An 18,589-nucleotide genomic window follows, 5' to 3' on the forward strand; every position below is an offset into this window, starting at 1 on the left:
CCCAACAACAATATTTATTTAGCAGGGGTAGTCAACCTTGGCTCTTTTATGACTCGTGGACTTCAACTCCCAGAATTCCTGAGCCAGCCTGGCTGGCTCAGGAATTCTGGGAATTGAAGTCCACGAGTCATAAAAGAGCCAAGGTTGACTACCCCTGATTTACAGAAAGGGCGCAAGACTAACTTCTCGGGAATGGGGGGAAAAAAAAACTTTTAACAACATTTACTTGTTGCTTTTTGACTCCCAGATATTTCTCGATCTCAGTTTTCATGCAGAGAGCGGCTCCTTCAGCTTCAAGAGGACAAAGTGAAAGTCGCCCGAGAGATGCCGGTTGTTTTTTTTTAAAGCCAGACAGCTGCTTCCTTTCGGCTGAGCTGGCAACGTAGCTTGTGTCATCCTGTCATCTGCAGAGTTTGGCTTATGGTATTGGGTGGTCTGTAAACCAAGATATATAGCTCAGTTATTTTAAGGCACGAGTAGAGACATTTGCTTAGGCGTCGCGTGAATACCTTTGTCTTTCTACTGCTTGTGTTCAGGCTGGGGGGAAAAAAAAACCTTATAATTTTGTCTTAAGTCACTGTTTATGTTCAGAAATTCTGACTCATTTCTGGCTAGGGAGGAGAAAACCTTTACCCAAATTGCTGAAATTTCAGTTAACACTAAATTCCATCAATTACTTATCCCGTGACTGAGTTCCTGCATCATGTTAAGCCAATTTTGTTCAATTCTAAGATATTTTTTTTGTTTTAGTAAGAGAGTCCAGGAAGAAGGCCAGATTGCCCACTAGGTCTGTCTGGAGCAGTGCCACCCCATCCAAAACCAGACATGATAGAATTTTGCCAACATCAGAAACCTGAATTGGAGAGAAGGGCCAATGTGCCATTTTAATCTGTGCAGTGGAACTGACAGCCAAAGAAAAGAATAATGGAATAACAACTTTGGAAGGGACCTTGGGAGTCTTCTAGTCCAAGGCCCTACTCAAGCAGGAGACTCTACTCTAGTCTATACCATTCCAGACAAATGGCTGGTCAACCTCTTCTTAAAAACCTCTGTTCCACTGGTTGATTGTTCTCACTGTTGGGAAGTTTCTCCTCAATTCCAGGTTGCTTCTCTCCTTGATTAATAATATAATAATATAATATAATATAATATAATATAATATAATATAATATAATATAATATAATATAATATAATATAATATAATATAATATAATATAATATAATATAATTAATATAATATAATATAATATAATATAATATAATATAATATAATATAATATAATATAATATAATATAATATAATATAATATTATAATATAATATAATATAATATAATAATATAATATAATATAATATAATATAATATAATATAATATAATATAATATAATATAATATAATATAATATAATATAATATAATATAATATAATATAATATAATATAATATAATATAATATAATATAATATAATAGTAAAGTTGGAAGGGACCTTGGAGGTCATCTAGTCCACCCCCCTGCTCAGGCAGGAAACCCTATACCATTTCAGACAAATGGCTGTCCAGTCTCTTCTTAAAAACTTCCAGTGTTGGAGCATTCACCGCTTCTGGAGGCAGGTGGTTCCACTGGTTAATTGTTCTCACTGTCAGGAAGTTTCTCCTTAGTTCTAGGTTGCTTCTCTCCTTGGTTAGTTTCCACCCGTGGCTTCTTGTCCTGCCTCCAGAAGCAACGGGTGGAAGTTTCCATCCATTGTTTTTAGTCTTGCATTCTGGCGCTTTTGAGAATAGGTGGACCCTTTGTCTCTGTAGCAGCCTCAAATATTGGAAGACTGCTGTCAGGTCACCCCTAGTCTTTCTCTTTGTTAGAGCAGACATAGCCAGTTCCTGCAACTATATATTTTATCCTCCAGTCCCCTAATCACCTTTGTTGCTCTTCTCTGCGCCCTTTCCTATAGTCTCTCAACATCTTATTTGTGTCATAGTGATGAAAACTGAACACGGCTCTCCTAGTGTGGTCTTACTAAAGCAATATAAAGCGGTACACTACACACAATCTTGATATTATGCCCCTGTCAATGCAGAATTATTCATTGTTGGGTTTTATTCACAGAGTTGAAAGATGTCTTCCATGTTTGGCAAATCTCGAGCTGTCCCCTGGGTGAACGAACGCCACCTCCCAAGCCTCCTGCAGGAATGCAATGTGGCCATTCTGGGCTGCCAAGGATCTGGGAAATCAGGTTAGGAGACAAGACTGTTCCTTCTGGGGCAGCATCTCAGTCTTCGTGCGCTATTCTGAAGATGGTTCATTGTAGCTTTGCCTACCCTTATCCGCCATTTTGCAAATTTGGACATATGGGAAGGAAATGCAACACATCTTGGGAAAACCAAGTTGAGGCGGCCTGGGTGGGTCCAGGAGAGGACATTGCCTCTTCATCTTCTCTTAAGTAGACCTGGTATCTGCTTATCAATAATTTAATTAATCATGGTTTGCTCAATTCACTTGATTGTCTGGGCTGACAAAACCCACTGGTGAAGGTTAAAAACCAGCATCCTGAATTAAACCCAGAAGGAAACTGGCAACCAATGCAGCTTGCGGAGCAGAGGTGTAACTTGTGCAGTTCTAGGAATAACAGAATAACAGAGTTGGGAGGGACCTTGGAGGTCTTCTAGTCCAACCCCCTGCTCATAACTGCCCACAGCATCACATTTTGCATCAGGTGAAGCTTCTGGATATTTTTCAAGGGCAGGGGCTTTGCCAGGGAAGAATCTCAAATTAGTTGAAGGAGAAACTGATTTTGCAAAAAATTCTTACAGGTGGGGAGAACCTACACATAGGAAGTAACCCTCTGTCTTTTCTTGTAGCGCTAACGGTGAAGTTTCTTACCAAGAGGTTTATAAGCGAATACGACCCTAATCTGGGTAAGTCTGAATCTGGTTCCTTTGTCCCTCCATGTTGCCCTTTGCAGTCGCAACTCGCTCAGGATTTCCTGGTAGTTTTCCATGCCAACTAAACCCAAAGGTGCTTTTTCAAGAGGCAACTGGACTTCGTTTTTTTCTTTGAAAACATCTTCAAAGAAAAACAAAGGAAGTCCAGTTGCCTCCTGAAAAAGCATCTTTGGGACAACCATGACCTGGATGACTGAGAAGCTCCACAGACATGCCAACTAAACAGCTTTGGACCAGCTTAGCTTCTGATCCCAAACTGAGTCAACCAGAGCCTGCCATCTATTGGGGAAACCACCTACAATCCAAGTTTAATCCAGAAGACTCAGACTTGAAAGGTCCGTTCATTCCTGTGAACAGAAACTGGAAGTTGGGATACCAAAGAGAGAGTTTCAGGTTGATTATCGGTAGGCTAGGAAAATCCCACTTTGGGTGGAAGCAAATGGCTCAGATCCAGAGGCCTTCAGCAATCACCCAGCAGACCTGAAGCAAAATGCAGGGAGCTGGGAATGAAAAGCGATCCTGCTAGCAAGCAGAAAAACGGGCCCACTTCTTGGGTCCCTGGAAGACTTCAGCCCCCCTTCAGGAGTTGTGGTTTTCCCCCCCCTCCAAACATACTGCAGGGTATTTTAAGTTCTTCCAAGTTCTGCTTGCAAATATGTTTCGTGGCCGTTTCAAAACAACTTGCCAAATTTAGAGCACATACCAAGGAAAGTAGAGATGGAAAACACTGATTGCCTAGTAGGGCAAGGAGAGGCTTCTGGACTTAAAAGACTTCCAGAAAGTTGATGAGTTGTGATGCAGATCTCTTGTCCACCCACAAATCCCCCTTGAAACGGCAGGGAGCCAAGACGAAATGAAAGCCTAAGAGCCAATAGTTAAAGGGACCTTAAAAGTGTTCTTTGCTGTCCTTCTCTTCAGCTGGTGTTTGCTTCCTGGATTTCTGGGCGATGGAAAACCATAACAGAATAACAGTGTTGGGAGGGACCTTGGAGGTCTTCTAGTCCAACCCCCTACTCAAGCAGGAGACCCTATGCCATTTCAGACAAATGGTTGTCCAGTCCCTTCTTAAAAGCCTCCAGTATTGGAGCAACCACAACTTCTGGTGGCAAGCCGTTCCACTGGTTGATTGTTCTCACTGTTAGGGAATTTCTCCTTAGTTCTATGGTGCTTCTCTCCTTGATTAGTTTCCATCGGTTGCGTCCTGTCCTGCCTTCAGGTGCTTTGGAGAATAGCTTGACCCCCTCTTCTTTGTGACAGCCCCTCAAATATTTGAGCACTGCTATCACGTCACCCCCTAGTTCTTTTCACTAGATTAGACATGCCCAATTCTTGCAACTATTCTTCATATGTTTTAGCCTCCAGACCCGTAATCATCTTTGTTGCTCTTCTTTGCACTCTTTCCAGAGTCTCAATATCTTTTTTTTATTGAGGTGACCAAAATTGAATGCAGTATTCCAAATGTAGGCTTACCAAAGTATTATAAAGCAGTAGTGATCTTGATTCTATCCCTCTGTTAATACAGCCTAGGATTGTATTGGCTTTTTTGGCAGCTGTAGCACACGGCTGGCTCATATTTAAGTCCACTAGGACTCCAAGATCCCTCTTGCAGTTACTGCTGTTAAGCCAAGTTTCACCAATCTGTACCTGTATGTTTGGTTTATCTTGCCTAAGTGTAATAGTTTACTATTGCAATTAAATGGGGGCATTTTTATTCTCTGCAAACCAGCATTGGACCCACACTGCTTTGCCTTGAATTCTAAAACGCTGTAAAACTGTCTGTATTGGGCATGGATTTTATCTCTGCTAAACATTCTGAAAGGAAGGTTTGATTTAAAGGAGACACTAAGCAAGAGATGTCAGTATTTGCTTTTTGGAGGAGGACTGGGTGTGAACTCAGCCTGAGTGTTGTTTTAAAATCCAGTCCTGCTTAATGGAATGTTAAATTTATGGTCTAATTTTACTGGACCATTGTGAAATGGTGGCTGAAGGATTGAGTCACTTGGAAAGTAGTGTTTAAGTTTAGAAACAAATTAGTAACTGAGAACATACATGTTGCACTAAACTATCATGTGATTTCTTTGCTCTTTGTGCCAACTGAGTCAATGGTGGTTTATTTAACAAACAAGCCTATTGTAGCATATCACAGTGTCTAAACCAGGATTCCCCAGAGTGGCCAATATTAACCCCCAAGGCTCTATGAGACTATCCAAGGTCAAGGTTATTACAGTTGGTCGCCCAATCAGCCAGATATAGGGTATAGGGTTTCCTGCCTAAGCAGGGGGTTAGAGTAGAAGACCTCCAAGGTCCCTTCCAACTCTCTACTCTACTCTACTCTACTCTACTCTACTCTACTCTACTCTACTCTATTCCGAAATAATGCGCTCCGGGACCCCATGTAATTGGCAGATGTGTTGCACAAACCTCTTGGTTAGGGCCTGGGCTGAAGGAACAGTGGACAGTTGACGCTGGACAGTTCCAGGTGACAGAGTGAATCGGTCCTGACAATCAGGAGCAACAATCATACTACATGCCGTCTTTTCATTCCCAGAAAACCCCAGGGCTCTGCCAGTGAGCTAGACCAAGATTATGATTTGATCTACGGCATCTATTTCCGTTTGTTTTCTGTTTATTGGTGCATCCAGGGAGAGCTATGAGCAAGAAGTCAGACTGCTAGGAGCTTCATCAATCAGCAACGAAGAAACTGGGGTATAATTGTGTTGGAAATTCTTGGCAGGTAGCTATTTTGAGTCATATCCAGAAATTGAAGAACGACAGAGGAGGCTTTCAGGAGAATAAATTCTGGGTCCTTTTTTTTTTTTTTTGCAAAGATGTTTTCCATTTATTCAGCAGATTGAGATTTCTTTTCCAAAGCTGTGGCTCTCCTTGTGAAGGTTCCGGTGACTGAACTAATTTGCTGTACGGGCAGTCCTCGGATTATGACCACAATTGAGCCCAAAATGTCTGTTACTAAGCGAGACTTTTGTTAAGTGAGTTTTGCCCCAGTTTATGTCCTTCCTTTCGCAGTTGTTAAGTGAATCGCTGCCGTTGTTGAATTAGTTACACGGTTGTTAAGTGGACCTGGCTTCCCCATTGACTTTGCTTGTCAGAAGGGTGCAGATGTGATCACATGATCCTGGGACACTGCAACCGTCATCAATACTAGTCAGTTGCCAAGTGTCTGAATTTTGATCATGGGGATGCTGCAACAGTCATACGTGTGAAAAAGAGTCGCAAATCACTTTTTTCCAGTGAAGTAACTTCGAACAGTTGCAAATCAGACAGTTGTAAGTCAAGGACTTGTTATTGTTGTTGCGAAGTCGTGTCTGACCCATCGCGACCCCATGGACAACGTTCCTCCAGGCCTTCCTGTCCTCTACCATCTTCTGGAGTCCATTTAAGCTCAGGCCTCCTGCTTCAGGGACTCCATCCAGCCCCCTCATTCTCTGTCGTCCCCTTCTTCTCTTGCCCTCCATCTTTCCCAGCATTAGGCTCTTCTCCAGTGAGTCCTTCCTTCTCATTAGGTGGCCAAAGTAAAGTCAAGGACTATCTGTATACAAAATAAATTATGCAGGCAATATTTAAGCAGGCAGCATTCAATAAGAAGGAGCAGTCTAATTTCCACATTCCTTTTTTTTTTCTTCCTTTGAACAATCAGTACAAAAGCGACCGGATGATGGACAAGCGTGTGATAGTTTAGCATTGCCTTTTTATTATTTTAATGTTTAAAAATAGGTTGCAGGATAAGGCCTGTTGCTGTCTGCCTCCTGTGCTCAGACATGAGCTGAGCAATAATTTCCAGGGAATTTGCTTGGGTAGTTGGAGAGCTTTTTCAAGGGCTTCTTGACTCAACAAAACGTCCATGCGTTTTGTTCATGTCAATCCAGCGGCACCCTAGAAGGGCTGTTGCTCTACATGAGAAAGATGAGTTGTGATCTGCCACCTCCTCTGAGGGTCATGGCTTAGTTTAGGGTGGTACAAAAATACTGACTTCTCCCAAAATGATCTACCGACTTTGAAAGCATTTTCTTTGCAGAAGACACTTACGCTTCGGAAGAGATAGTAGACCAGCAGCATGTCTTGCTCAAGGTGATGGATACAGCTGATCAGGTATGTCAACGAAAGCTCATTCATCCAGGCCAAAAGTATCTTAAAAAGGTTAAAATCATAGTAATTGGACCAAAGTTTGTTAATCTGAGATGTTTTGATACTCATCCAAGAAACCTCATCAGTCAAAATTTTTAAAAAATTAGGGGTCTTTGGTGTTTTTCTTGCTGATGTTTCATTACCCTAACTAGGTAACATCATCAGTGCTAGAAGGGAGTGGAATTGAGGGAGGAAGGGAAGGGAAGGGAAGGAAGGAAGGAAGGAAGGAAGGAAGGAAGGAAGGAAGGAAGGAAGGAAGGAAGGAAGGAAGGAAGGAAGGAAGGAAGGAAGGAAGGACAGACTATGGGGTCCTGGCTTGTTTTCTTGCAGATGTTTCATTACCCTAACTAGGTAACATCATCAGTGCTAGAAGGAGTGCGGTTTGCTATCAGTTTATATTGGTGTCTTGCCTGTCTGGGTGGGTGGGGGGCAGTCTTAGGGATTCTTTGGGTGGGTTGTTTACTAATGGCTCTGTGGCAGTTTCTGGAGGCTGAATATTTGTATCTCAGGGTTGAAATGAGGGGTCCTTGGTGCTCTATGAGCTTGGTTGCAACCGAGCTCCGAGAATGCCAAGGATCCCCTCACCATAAACTAACCCAGTCCTGGGTTAACTAGAATACAGCTAGTTGTGATTCAGTGATCTGTATCTACCTCTGTATCTAAATCCCCTGAGTGATTGCGTGATGTATATAAGGTTAAAAAAAAGGGCAGTTTTGTAGAAAGTGGCCAGGGTCCATGAGGTTTTGCCCCAAATGCACTGTGTCCCAAAGTTACAAGTAATGATGGGACCTAATAGTCCATCTCTTGAGTCGTGTTGTTTTTTCTCATTTGACTTTGTCGATGCAAAGAGCAAGACTAAGATATTTTATTTTCATATTATTTGCTTCTCTCTCTCTCTCTCTCTCTCTCTCTCTCTGCATTCTTTGGCGTTTGGTAGTTTCATGTGTCTTCTGCTATATTCTAGATAGACTATTTCTCAGGATATTGTTAAAAGAATATTATGAGGCCAGAGTCAAATACAGGGAATAGTGTTTCATTTAAAATGGAAAACAAAGTTTCTTTTAATTAAAACTAAAGCAAAGTTGCAGCTTCAAAGGGCAAAGAGCGGAGAAGGCATGCAACTCCCCTCTCTTATTGGAAGATCAAAATACACTGATTTGAGATAAGATCAAAAGTTACGTGTGGCCCAAGGCAACACGCTTCACTCCTTTCATCAAAACTCAAAATGGGTGTTTAATGCAGTGCCAAGGGCAGCGTCCAACTCTTTTGGGTCCAAAGGGGCTTTGAAACAATAGACGCCCGGAGAAGGAACCGGGCCTCCTTTGGCCTTGCTACGTGTCTCCCCCAGTTCCATTTTGCCTTCATTCCTGCCAAGATGAATGTGTTGTTTGCCGTTAGATGAGGGGGGATGCTGGGCCTTCTAACCCATTCCCACATGCTTCTCTGCCAGGACATACCAGTGGGCTGTGAGAGGTATCTGAACTGGGCCCATGCCTTTCTAGTAGTCTACAGCATAGACAACCGGAAGAGCTTTGAAGGATGTCAGCAGTACCTGGACCTCATTGCTCTCCACCTGAAGAACATGTTCCATGAATCTCCAGTTCTCCTGGTAGGGAACAAGCTGGATATGGAACAGTACAGGTAAGGAGGTTAAGGGCTCGGCCAAAGGAGGGGGGTGGGTTGATTCACATCCCTGGGGAAATGGGGCATCGTGTAGGAGAAGAGCAGGCAAAGCTGCAGAGGGATGGAGTTAAGCACATCATCAGCTTGGAATCGTTACATTGCCACAAAAGGTCCAAGTCCAATCCCTCTTGAATTCCATGGGCCCTTACCTGGCACCAATTTAGTACTGAACTTGAGTTGACTAGATTAATGTTAGGTGCAAAGGATCAGGACCATAAGTTAAGTTGCAGTTCAGATATTGATCGCTCAAGCCTGTCTACAAGAATCTAGTTAACTCAAGTTCCGTACTAAATTGGCACCAGATAATAATAATAATAACGTTGGAAGGGACCTTGGAAGTCATCTAGTCCAACCCCCTGCTCAGGCAGGAAACCCTATACCACTTCAGACAAATGGAATGGAATGGAATGGAATGGAATAGAATAGAATAGAATAGAATAGAATAGAATAGAATGGGACCTTGGAGGTCTTCTAGTCCAACCCCCTGCTCAAGCAGGAGAACCTATACCATTTCAGACAAATGGAATAGAATAGAATAGAATAGAATAGAATAGAATAGAATAGAATAGAATAGAATAGAATAGAATAGGACCTTGGAGGTCTTCTAGTCCAGCCCCCTGCTCAAGCAGGAGAACCTATACCATTTCAGACAAATGGAATAGAATAGAATAGAATAGAATAGAATAGAATAGAATAGAATAGAATAGAATAGAATAGAATAGAATAGAATAGGACCTTGGAGGTCTTCTAGTCCAGCCCCCTGCTCAAGCAGGAGAACCTACACCATTTCAGACAAGTGACTGTCCAGTCTCTTCTTAAAAGCCTCCAGTGATGGAGCGCCCACAATTTCTGAAGGCAAAGCTGTCCCACTGATTAATTGTCCTCCCTGTTAGGAAGTTTCTCCTTAGATTTAGGTTGGATCTCTCCTTGATAGGTTTCCATCTATTACTTCTTGTCTTGCCCTCAGGAACTTTGGAGATAGGTTGACCCCCTCTTTTTTGTGACAGCCCCTCAAATATTGGAAGACTGCTATCACATCACACACACACACCCCAGTCCTTGATAGGGGTGACATGAATCAGAAGATCCCGTGAAGCCATAATACAGCATGTTGGGGCCTTGCAAGTGAAGTGAATATTGCAGTTATGTTCTATCCTGGCTTCTCCTTCCAGACAGGTCTCCAAAGTCGAAGGGATGTCTCTTGCCACCAAGTATGGCTTCTCCTTCCACGAAGTCTCGGCATGCCTGGATTTCGAATCTGTGCAGCACATTTTCCACGAGGCGGTACGGGAAGTGAGACGGGAGGTGGAGAGACCTCTGGCAGTCCGGCCCTTGTTCATCATTGAGGAGAAGCCCTCAGCTCACCTGGTCCCAACCGCCACCATTGCCTCCACCTACAACTCGCTCTCCACGGTCAACTTCAAAGAGGTCCCTTCAGTTGCCCGGGCCAAGCTGGTCACGGTCAAATCCTCACGAGCTCAAAGCAAGAGGAAGGCTCCAGCGTTGACTTTGCTGAAAGGGTTTAAAATATTCTAAGCAGGGATCCTGCAGAGCTGCTGCAAGGCAGAACAGGGAACAGTTATTGCTGGGATGGCTTGGATCCCCAAGCAATGATGGGGCCAGATTTGCATATCCATCTCCTGGCCTTTCCTGCAGTCCAAGTGGCTGGGTAAGAATGCAGCAAAGCATTTTGGGGGAAAGACTATGACTTGACAGTGGACAAACTATGGATGGAACCACCAGGTGGAGACGGTGGTTCTAAACCTTTTTCTTGGTCATAAACATCTGAGGGACCCTGCCATACGCTGCTTGAGCAACCGATGGAAGAATCCCATGGAAAGAGTTTGCTCTTGAAGTTTTTTCTTGGGACTGACTAGAGATTTGGGAAGACAGAGAGGCTACAACCGGCCAAAGAAAGGATTCTACCATGAGAAGACATAGAACATAGAACATCAGAATTGGAAGGGACTTTGGAGGTCTTCTAGTCCAACCCCATACACCATTCCAGACAAGTGGCTGTCCAGTCTCTTCTTAAAAGCTTCCAGTGATGGAGGACCCACAACTTCTGTTCCACTGGTTGATTGTTCTCACTGTCAGGAAATTTCTCCTGAGTTTTATGTTGCTTGTCTCTTCGATTAGCCTCTATTTGTTCTTTCTTGTCTTGCCTCCAGATGCTTTGGAATTCTGGACATTTGGAAATGTGGACATTCATACCCAACCCATGTTTTCCACGTCCCTAAGTGGTTAAGAAAACCACACTCCACGTCATGCTTTCACCAACATTCCTTTCTTAATTTCTAGTTTAAGTTCTCTTCCATCAATAACAGAAAGATGGTTGGAAAAACAAAACCACAGAGGTTTGTTCAAGCCGCGGATGAAATAATATATGGCGCTTATCTTTTCCCCCCCTCTGCTTTGATGAGCATTTTGTAGAAATAAAACAAAGGCAGGACAACAGGGGGAAGAACAAAATGGACAAGTGGACACGGAAGCATCAGCAAGACACAGCCAGAGAATGTGACTGGGAGCACCAATCATGGGTTTTATGACGGTCCCCTTGCATTGACAAAATGTAGATTGTATAGATGCACAGTGCTCTCTAGCGTTCCTGGAGAGTTAATGAAACTTTTTTCAGTCCTTTGTCCTTTATGCTAATTTCTCCTAATCAACTCAAATTGATTAGTCCTAATCATTTGTCCTAATCAACGCGAGAAGAAAGTTCCTGCATTGAATCAAGATCCATGGCCAGGCATGGGGTTCACTATTATGGTGCCCATGAGCACTAATTTGCACAAATCCAGGTCTTGGGCACAGCAAGCTCAGTTCCCCCTGCCAATCTTAAGACAATTCCTCTGAACCCCAAATTTCACCCCTGCACACCAACTGCCAAGCATCCTTATTTTTGTGTTAAATGCTAACCAGGCCTCAGCTAGTTAAACAAACCCTATCTAAAATGACTGCTCGTGTAGAAATTCCACCAGTGTCAGAAATATAAAAGGACACAATACCAAAACATGCAAGCTGGGGAAGCAAGACAGCTGTCCTAAACTGGGAAGATCACAGGTGTGGCATTGCAATAAAGCCCACCTTTATTGGGGGTGGGTGGGTGGGTGACGCAGGGCGAAAGAGGCACTATCGTGGGGCTGTGCAAATTTTGATATACTGTATCCCTACAGAGATGTTAGTTATTTCCCAATGAATGTGTTGCTGGGCGTCGGAGAAAAGACAAAAACATCTCCCTGGTTTTCATTGGGAAGAATGGCATCTGTACAGATAGATCTAGAGATCCAGCAGCCTTTAAAAAGCCTTTTTAATGGACTTTTGCTTGGACTGGCGGCAAAAATATTTACCTAGTTTCCTTGGAAGTCACAGTGCTGTTCAAACGGAACAGCCTGACTGCTCCTTAGAGAAGAAGAAGGAAAAAAAAAAACTAAAACTTGTTTGTCTGATCTACTTCAGCCCTAAAATTAGGAGTAGGGGTGATTACAATCAACCAATATAAATTCAGTCATGGGGCAGATGTAATTTCAGAGGATGTGGGACATAAGAATAGAATAGAGCTGGAAGGAACCTTGGAGGTCTTCTAGTCCAGCCCCCTGCTCCAGCAGGAGGACCTATACCATCTCAGACAAGTGACTGTCTAGCAGCTAGCTAGGCCAACCTAGTTCAACATGTGTGAAGACCGCTGGTAGATGAATGGATTGGTGGATTCTTTTTCTTGTACAACTCAACGGCAGCCAGTATGGCGTCTGCTTTTTGCCGGCTTTTCGATTCCGCCGAATGAATTTGGCTTTGAGACCCACCGTCCCAAAATGTCAATAGTCCAGAAATCCTCACAGGGTTCACAAACGCCAGAAGGTGGATATTAGGTGCTACGCCTCTGCTTCATTGTCCTCGGGATACAGGGATGAGATTTTCCCATCCGTCCACTGTACCATCACCTCTCCCATGTTTGATGCTTTGGGGAGCAAACTGTCTCCAGATTGATCCGAATTCTCTTTGTTGAGCAGCACAAAGGCTTGCTTCGTTTCTATCTCATCAGGCGGGGTGGCTTCATAGCCGTCTTTGCGTAGGAGAAGAATCTTCTGGTTTCTGCGGAGTGGAGAAAAAAGAATGTTTTTTCAGCCCTCTATTTCCAAGTGAAGCCCTCCAGATATGATAGCAGGCAGTCAGGGGGACCAAAGAATCGCTCAGAATAAGGATGCAGAGATATCAACCCTGCTCGGGAAAAGTTTGGAAGCCAAGATGGAATTAACCAGGCTCATCTAGGCCTAATCACAATTAACTTGCTCTTGGTGTCTATGGAGATTCTCAGTCATCCAGGTCATCGTTGTCCCAAAAGTGCTTTTTCAAAAGGCAACCAGACTTCGTTCTTGTTATTGTGTTCCTCTTGAAGACGTTTCACTTCTCATCCAAGAAGTTTCAGAGCCGAAGGAGCTTTTTGGATGAGAAGCAAAACATCCTCAAGGGAAAAAAAAACACACACAACAAAGTCCAGTTGCCTTTTGAAAAAACACTTTTGGGGTTTGCCCTTTGTGTATGTGTGCTTTTGCCTTAATTTTTGACTCCTGACAACTGCCTGGGCTAGCCGCTGCAAGATTTCAGAAGTGGCTTGCCATTGCTTCCTTCCTAGGGCTGAGAGAAAGTGACTGGCCCAAGGTCACCCAACTGGCTTTGTGTCCAAGGCAGGACTAGAACTCAGAGTCTCCCAATTTCCAGCCTAGTAGTTTTAGACACTACACTAAACGGGCTCAGAAGAAGTTGAGCACGCTGACTATTCTCATCTTTGACTGGATTCCTCTTAAACTATAACTTTTCATGCTTTCTGGGGAAAGAAGTGGTTTGAAGAATAAGTCTACAGGGAAATATCAAAGGTGTTTTTTTCAAAAGGCAACTGGATTGTTTTTCCCTTGAGGAAGACAGTCCAATCCTTCCATTGCCCCCACCATCCTGCCAGAACCGATGAAGCTTCTTGGATGAGAAGCAAAATGTCTTCTTCTACCTCAAGAAAAAAGCAGTCCAGCTCGCCTTTTGAAAAAAACACGTTTGGGAAAAACGAGGACCTGGATGACTGAAAATCTCCGCAGACATCTGCAGTGAAAATAAACAAGAGCTGGCCAGGTTAGTGCAACTAAATTATTAAGAGAACTTGCAACTTTATTTGCACAATGTACAAAGTTTTGCTTGATTTAGCCATGGTGGGTTTTGTGTGCCTTGGTTTTTTTTTTCTGCCATCCTGATACGTTCGATTAAGTTGCAGTTGAATACACCGGGAAAACCCAGAAAGTGGATTCGTTTGGTGACTAAGGAATCCTGTATTCAGAGATAGAGAGACATGCTGGGTGCCAAGCAGGGGTGACCACTCCAAAATATGACTTCTTCTTACCTGTTGGCCCTAATATTTGCTCCCAAGAGGACCACGCCAATGAGTAGAACGAGAACCGAAAGGCCCAGGATAGAGTAATTCCATGCAGATGCTGAAAGAGAAAATAACAAAATTCATGTTGATGGGTTAATTACCTTGATTATTGTCCAAGTGCTCAAAAGATGATTCTCATCTCTAGTTTTGTCCCATCACTACTAGGGAGCTACCTCGATGGGGCATCTGTGGAAGACAAGGAGTTAAAAAAAAGACGGAAACTGCAATTACAACATTCTGGGTTAATTACACATCTGCGGCCATCGCGTTGACTTTTTTGACTTGCTCCTTATAGAGGAACTCAATAAAGTTGGTAAAGGAATAACAGAATAATAGAGCTGGAAGGGACCTTGGCGGTCCTAGTCCAATCCCCAGCTCAAGCAGGAGACCCTATACCAGGAGTAGGCAACCTCGGCATAGCTGACTCAGGAATTCTGGGAGTTGAAGTCCATGAGTCATAAAAGAGCCGAGGTTGCCTACCCCTGCCCTATACCATTCCAGACAAATGGCTGTCCAATCTCTTCTCAGCTTCTGGAGACAAGTCATCCCACTGGTTACTTGTTCTTTACTCACTGGTTCATTGATAATTGTTAGCAGATAAGAAACGCCCAATGACATTTCAGCCCTAGGAAAGGAAGGAGTGCATGAAGGAGATTCAAAAGAACACCACCCTGATCCCACTTAGTATAAGAGGGGGCAGAGGGGAACTCTATTAGGCTTTCAAGATTATGTTGTTATACCCTACAACAATAAAATAAAATTCTTCCATTCCTTCTGGTGTCTGTTTCCCGATCTGTCCTGGTGGAGGTCTGGATTTCTCCTTGGTAGTTCCTTGATTAAGGAAGTACCAAGAAGAATCAAGGAACTACTCCCAGGAAACCACAGCACTGGCAGGGGAAGCTCCTATATATAAATTGGGAGCAATCCCCACACTCAGCAGCAGTGGTGATGCTACCTAGATGGTGAATGAAAAGTCTGCAAGAAAAGAACCAAGCTCAGAGGGCACCAAGGACCCCCCCCCCACTTCAACCCTGAGCTACAGAGATTCTTTTCTAGGAGAGTTCCTTCATTTTCATGCCTTTCTAAAGACACCCACCATGCTCCCCACAACTCTCCTACTCAAGATCCAAAGCCTGAACTAACAGGACTCAGCCTAATAGTCCAAGCAAATTCCGCAGTCAAAGCCTTGAAAGGACTTACGGTCTTCTCTTCGGAAAAGCCACAACATCTCCTGCAGCATCTCTGGAGATAAGGTGTCTTCTGAAAGATTGTCAAGGCCTTCTGAGTCCTTCTGGGGCTGTGAGCTCATCATAGCCAGGACACCCAGGTCTGTGTTCAACGCTAGGTTAGAAATCAGGAGACTGTGAGTATTGATGGCGCTACCATGGACACACATAAACATGCCAGCCTAGGCTCAAATGCGACGGGGTAGGACGGGGTAGGGCAGGCAACCCAGCGGTTACCTTTGCAGATTGTTCCAAGTGAGCTCTCTCTTGAAGACCTCGTATGTTTTATTTAATTGAACATTGCCCATTGTATCCACATTCAGACTTAGCATCTTGTGGAAGCCTGGCAGGCTAAGGTAAGAGTGATCTGCTTTTGAGCTCTGAATTATCGTCTTAATAAAACTCTCTCCTTAGATAAAGAGCCTCGTGAATCTATCTGTGATTTGTGAGATTCCTGAACTTTTAATAGCTCTGTGAAAATGGAGCAAGCTTGGCAACAGTACAGCTGGAGGCCCTTCCCGAAAAGCTCTGGCTGTGGGTGAAAGAAGAGAACCGCGGCTTCAGAGACAATCCAGAGCTGGAAAAGAAAAAGGAACGCCCTTGTAGATGATCGGAAGGCCTTGGGCAGTGGCTCAGATTGAGCCAAGGTGTCAGAAATGTCCCATCTTGGTCATGCTGATCTGTAGACTGCTGAATAGACAAGCGACTGGGATTAGAACATAAGAAGCTTGGGGGCAGAGCCTGTGGGCCACAGGGAGCGAAGAGAATGGTGGGTGATCTAGAAGGAGTGGCAGAACCCAGAGGGGGAGTCAAAAGAGGCATCAACCCGGAGTAACTGCATCGCCACAAGTGGACTAAATCCAACCCCTCTTGAATTCTGTGCACCCTTCTCTCCTAGCAGGTGCTAACCATTCGTTGAGAAGATTCCTGTGTATTGCCATGAGTAGCAATAAATCAATTTAATTGGACCTTCATATGTGTGGATGTGATGGTTTGCATCTGATATTTGTACAGGAATATGGAGATAGCCTTGAACAAGGTATGCAGCAGCTATTACCATATCTCTATCTCTATATCTCCATATGAGGGGTCCTGGGTGCTCTCTGAGCTTGCTTTTTTTTCTTGTAGACATTTCATTACCCAAACTAGGTAACATCATCAGTGCTGGCGATGTTACCTAGTTTGGGTAATGAAACGTGTGCAAGAAAATCAAGCAAGCTCAGAGAGCACCAAGGACTCCTCATTTCATCTACAAATATTCTCTTATATTGGCTTATATCTCTATCTCTATCTCTAATCTATTTATCTACCTATCTACACACACATTTACATACACATACATACGTACGTACAGTACATATATGCATACATCAGCTTGGCCCAGGAAGGGAAGAGAAAGTGAGAAAGAAACTCAAGAATTGCCCCACCTTGACTCTCCTTGATATAAAAGGGAGGGAGAAAGAAACTCTGTCACTCTTTCAAGATTCTGCTAATATACCTGCAAGAATAAAATAGAGTTCTCTCTATTTCCTGGCCTGGCCTACCTCAAAGAGACAACGGTGGATTTAGTTTTGACATTTTTTAAAAAAAAATGCTATTAATGTTTATTGTAGACTATGTTTGGAAGGACTCCAAGGATTGCAAAGTTACAGGCCTGGGGGACCACAGAATGTCCTCCCCTGCCCTCCCCAGAACAAACTGCAAACACACAAATTGTGGTTGTCATCTAGCTCTATTAAGATGTAAATATCACTTAGTTCAACGAGAGTGAAAGGGTCTGCAACAGCAGAAGCAAAATGACACCTGTAATGAAGAAGAGACTGTGCAAGGATTAGCACCATTTCATCTTTTTTTTCATCTTTTCCTCTTTTTTCTCCCTACACACTCCAGCAAGCATAAAGGCTGGGTGATTCTCTTAATGGGAAGGTGGGATCTCTTTGCTCTTGAAAAATGTTGTTGTTGTTAATTGCGAAGTCGTGTCCAACCCATCGTGACCCCAGGGACAACGTTCCTCCAGGCCTTCCTGTCCTCTACCATCTTCTGGAGTCCATTTAAGCTCACACCTACTGCTTCAGTGACTCCATCCAGCCACCTCATTCTCTGTCGTCCCCTTCTTCTATTGCCCTCAATCTTTCCCAGCATCAGGCTCTTCTCCAGGGAGTCCTTCCTTCTCATTAGGTGGGCAAAGTACTTGAGTTTCAACTTCAGGATCTGGCCTTCTAAAGAGCAGTCAGGGTGGATCTCTTCTAGGACTGACCGGTTTGAACGCCTTGCAGTCCATATAATCATCACATGAAATGTGCATTCCATGCTAAATGATAAAGCCATCGCTAGAGGACGAGAGGGCAAGTTGACCTTCTCTTCAAAGAAAAGTGGAAAACATGAATTTAAAAGAGAAAAGACAGGGGGGAAAAACTTGGCAGAGAAATATACATGGCACAAAAAGGACAGAAGCATTGCTTAAGTCCTAGAAAGGGAGACAGTATTGAGAAAAGACTTAGCTCAGTTGTCTTCTTTCCGATGTTTCCTTATCTGACTAGCTAATATCATCAGTGCTGGAAGAGAGTTGGGGTTTGGACTCTGTTTATAGGCAAGTGGGTTGGTGTCAGTCTTGGTGGGAGTATTCTTAGACAACCCCAACAACGCTAACAGAGCAAGCCACCTGTGCATAAACAGAAAGCAAGCCCCACTCCCTTCTAGCACTGATGATGGTACCAAGTTGGGTAATGAAACATCTGCAAGAAAACCACCCCCCAGGACCCCATAGTCCTTCCTTCCTTCCTTCCTTCCCTCCCTCCCTCCCTCCCTCCCTCCCTCCCTCAATTCCACTCCCTTCTAGCACTAGTTGGGTATCTAGTTGGGTAATGAAACATCTGCAAGAAAACCACCAAGCTCAGAGAGCACCAAGGGCCCCCACAGTTCATCCCTGAGCTACAGATATTCTCTTCTGTTGGGAAGAGACTTATATTGGCTTTTTCCTAGCTGCCTGGGGCGGGAGAGGAGAAGCAAAACCAGATGTGCAAAATACGGTTACTGTAGTAGCCTATATCAAGAAAGACGAGTCTTCCTGTGGGGTTGGTTTCCTGATCTGGTCTACTTCGTAGGGCTGACACTGATACGAAACAGGGAGCTCACCATAGACCAGGAAGCATAAGGCCATCCAAAATATCCCCATGA

General features: G+C 43.7%; 2 protein-coding genes across 2 annotated transcripts in view; one reads left to right on the top strand and one right to left on the bottom strand.

Moving 5' to 3' along the window:
• RASL12 (RAS like family 12) overlaps positions 1 to 10,710 on the top strand; it is a 15,471-nt gene extending 4,761 nt beyond the window's left edge. The window contains exons 2-6 of the mRNA XM_015819165.1: positions 2,106 to 2,232; positions 2,858 to 2,914; positions 6,975 to 7,048; positions 8,535 to 8,725; positions 9,940 to 10,710. Coding sequence (XP_015674651.1) covers positions 2,115 to 2,232; positions 2,858 to 2,914; positions 6,975 to 7,048; positions 8,535 to 8,725; positions 9,940 to 10,303 — 804 coding nt within the window. The 5' untranslated portion in view covers positions 2,106 to 2,114 and the 3' untranslated portion in view covers positions 10,304 to 10,710. The remainder of the gene's footprint in view (positions 1 to 2,105; positions 2,233 to 2,857; positions 2,915 to 6,974; positions 7,049 to 8,534; positions 8,726 to 9,939) is intronic.
• A 1,465-nt stretch (positions 10,711 to 12,175) lies between these two features.
• On the bottom strand, positions 12,176 to 15,588 carry SLC51B (solute carrier family 51 beta subunit). Its single transcript, XM_015819159.1, has 3 exons — positions 15,387 to 15,588; positions 14,154 to 14,244; positions 12,176 to 12,859 (listed from the first exon to the last, which is right to left on the bottom strand). The coding sequence occupies exons 1-3, from the start codon at positions 15,586 to 15,588 to the stop codon at positions 12,640 to 12,642; spliced, it is 513 nt and encodes a 170-aa protein (XP_015674645.1). The 3' UTR covers positions 12,176 to 12,639.
• Between the last annotated feature and the right edge of the window lie 3,001 nt (positions 15,589 to 18,589).

This window comes from Protobothrops mucrosquamatus, unplaced genomic scaffold, assembly GCF_001527695.2.
Source record: "Protobothrops mucrosquamatus isolate PMUCROS unplaced genomic scaffold, P.Mucros_1.0 scaffold865, whole genome shotgun sequence".
In the NCBI taxonomy this organism is placed as follows: domain Eukaryota; kingdom Metazoa; phylum Chordata; class Lepidosauria; order Squamata; family Viperidae; genus Protobothrops; species Protobothrops mucrosquamatus.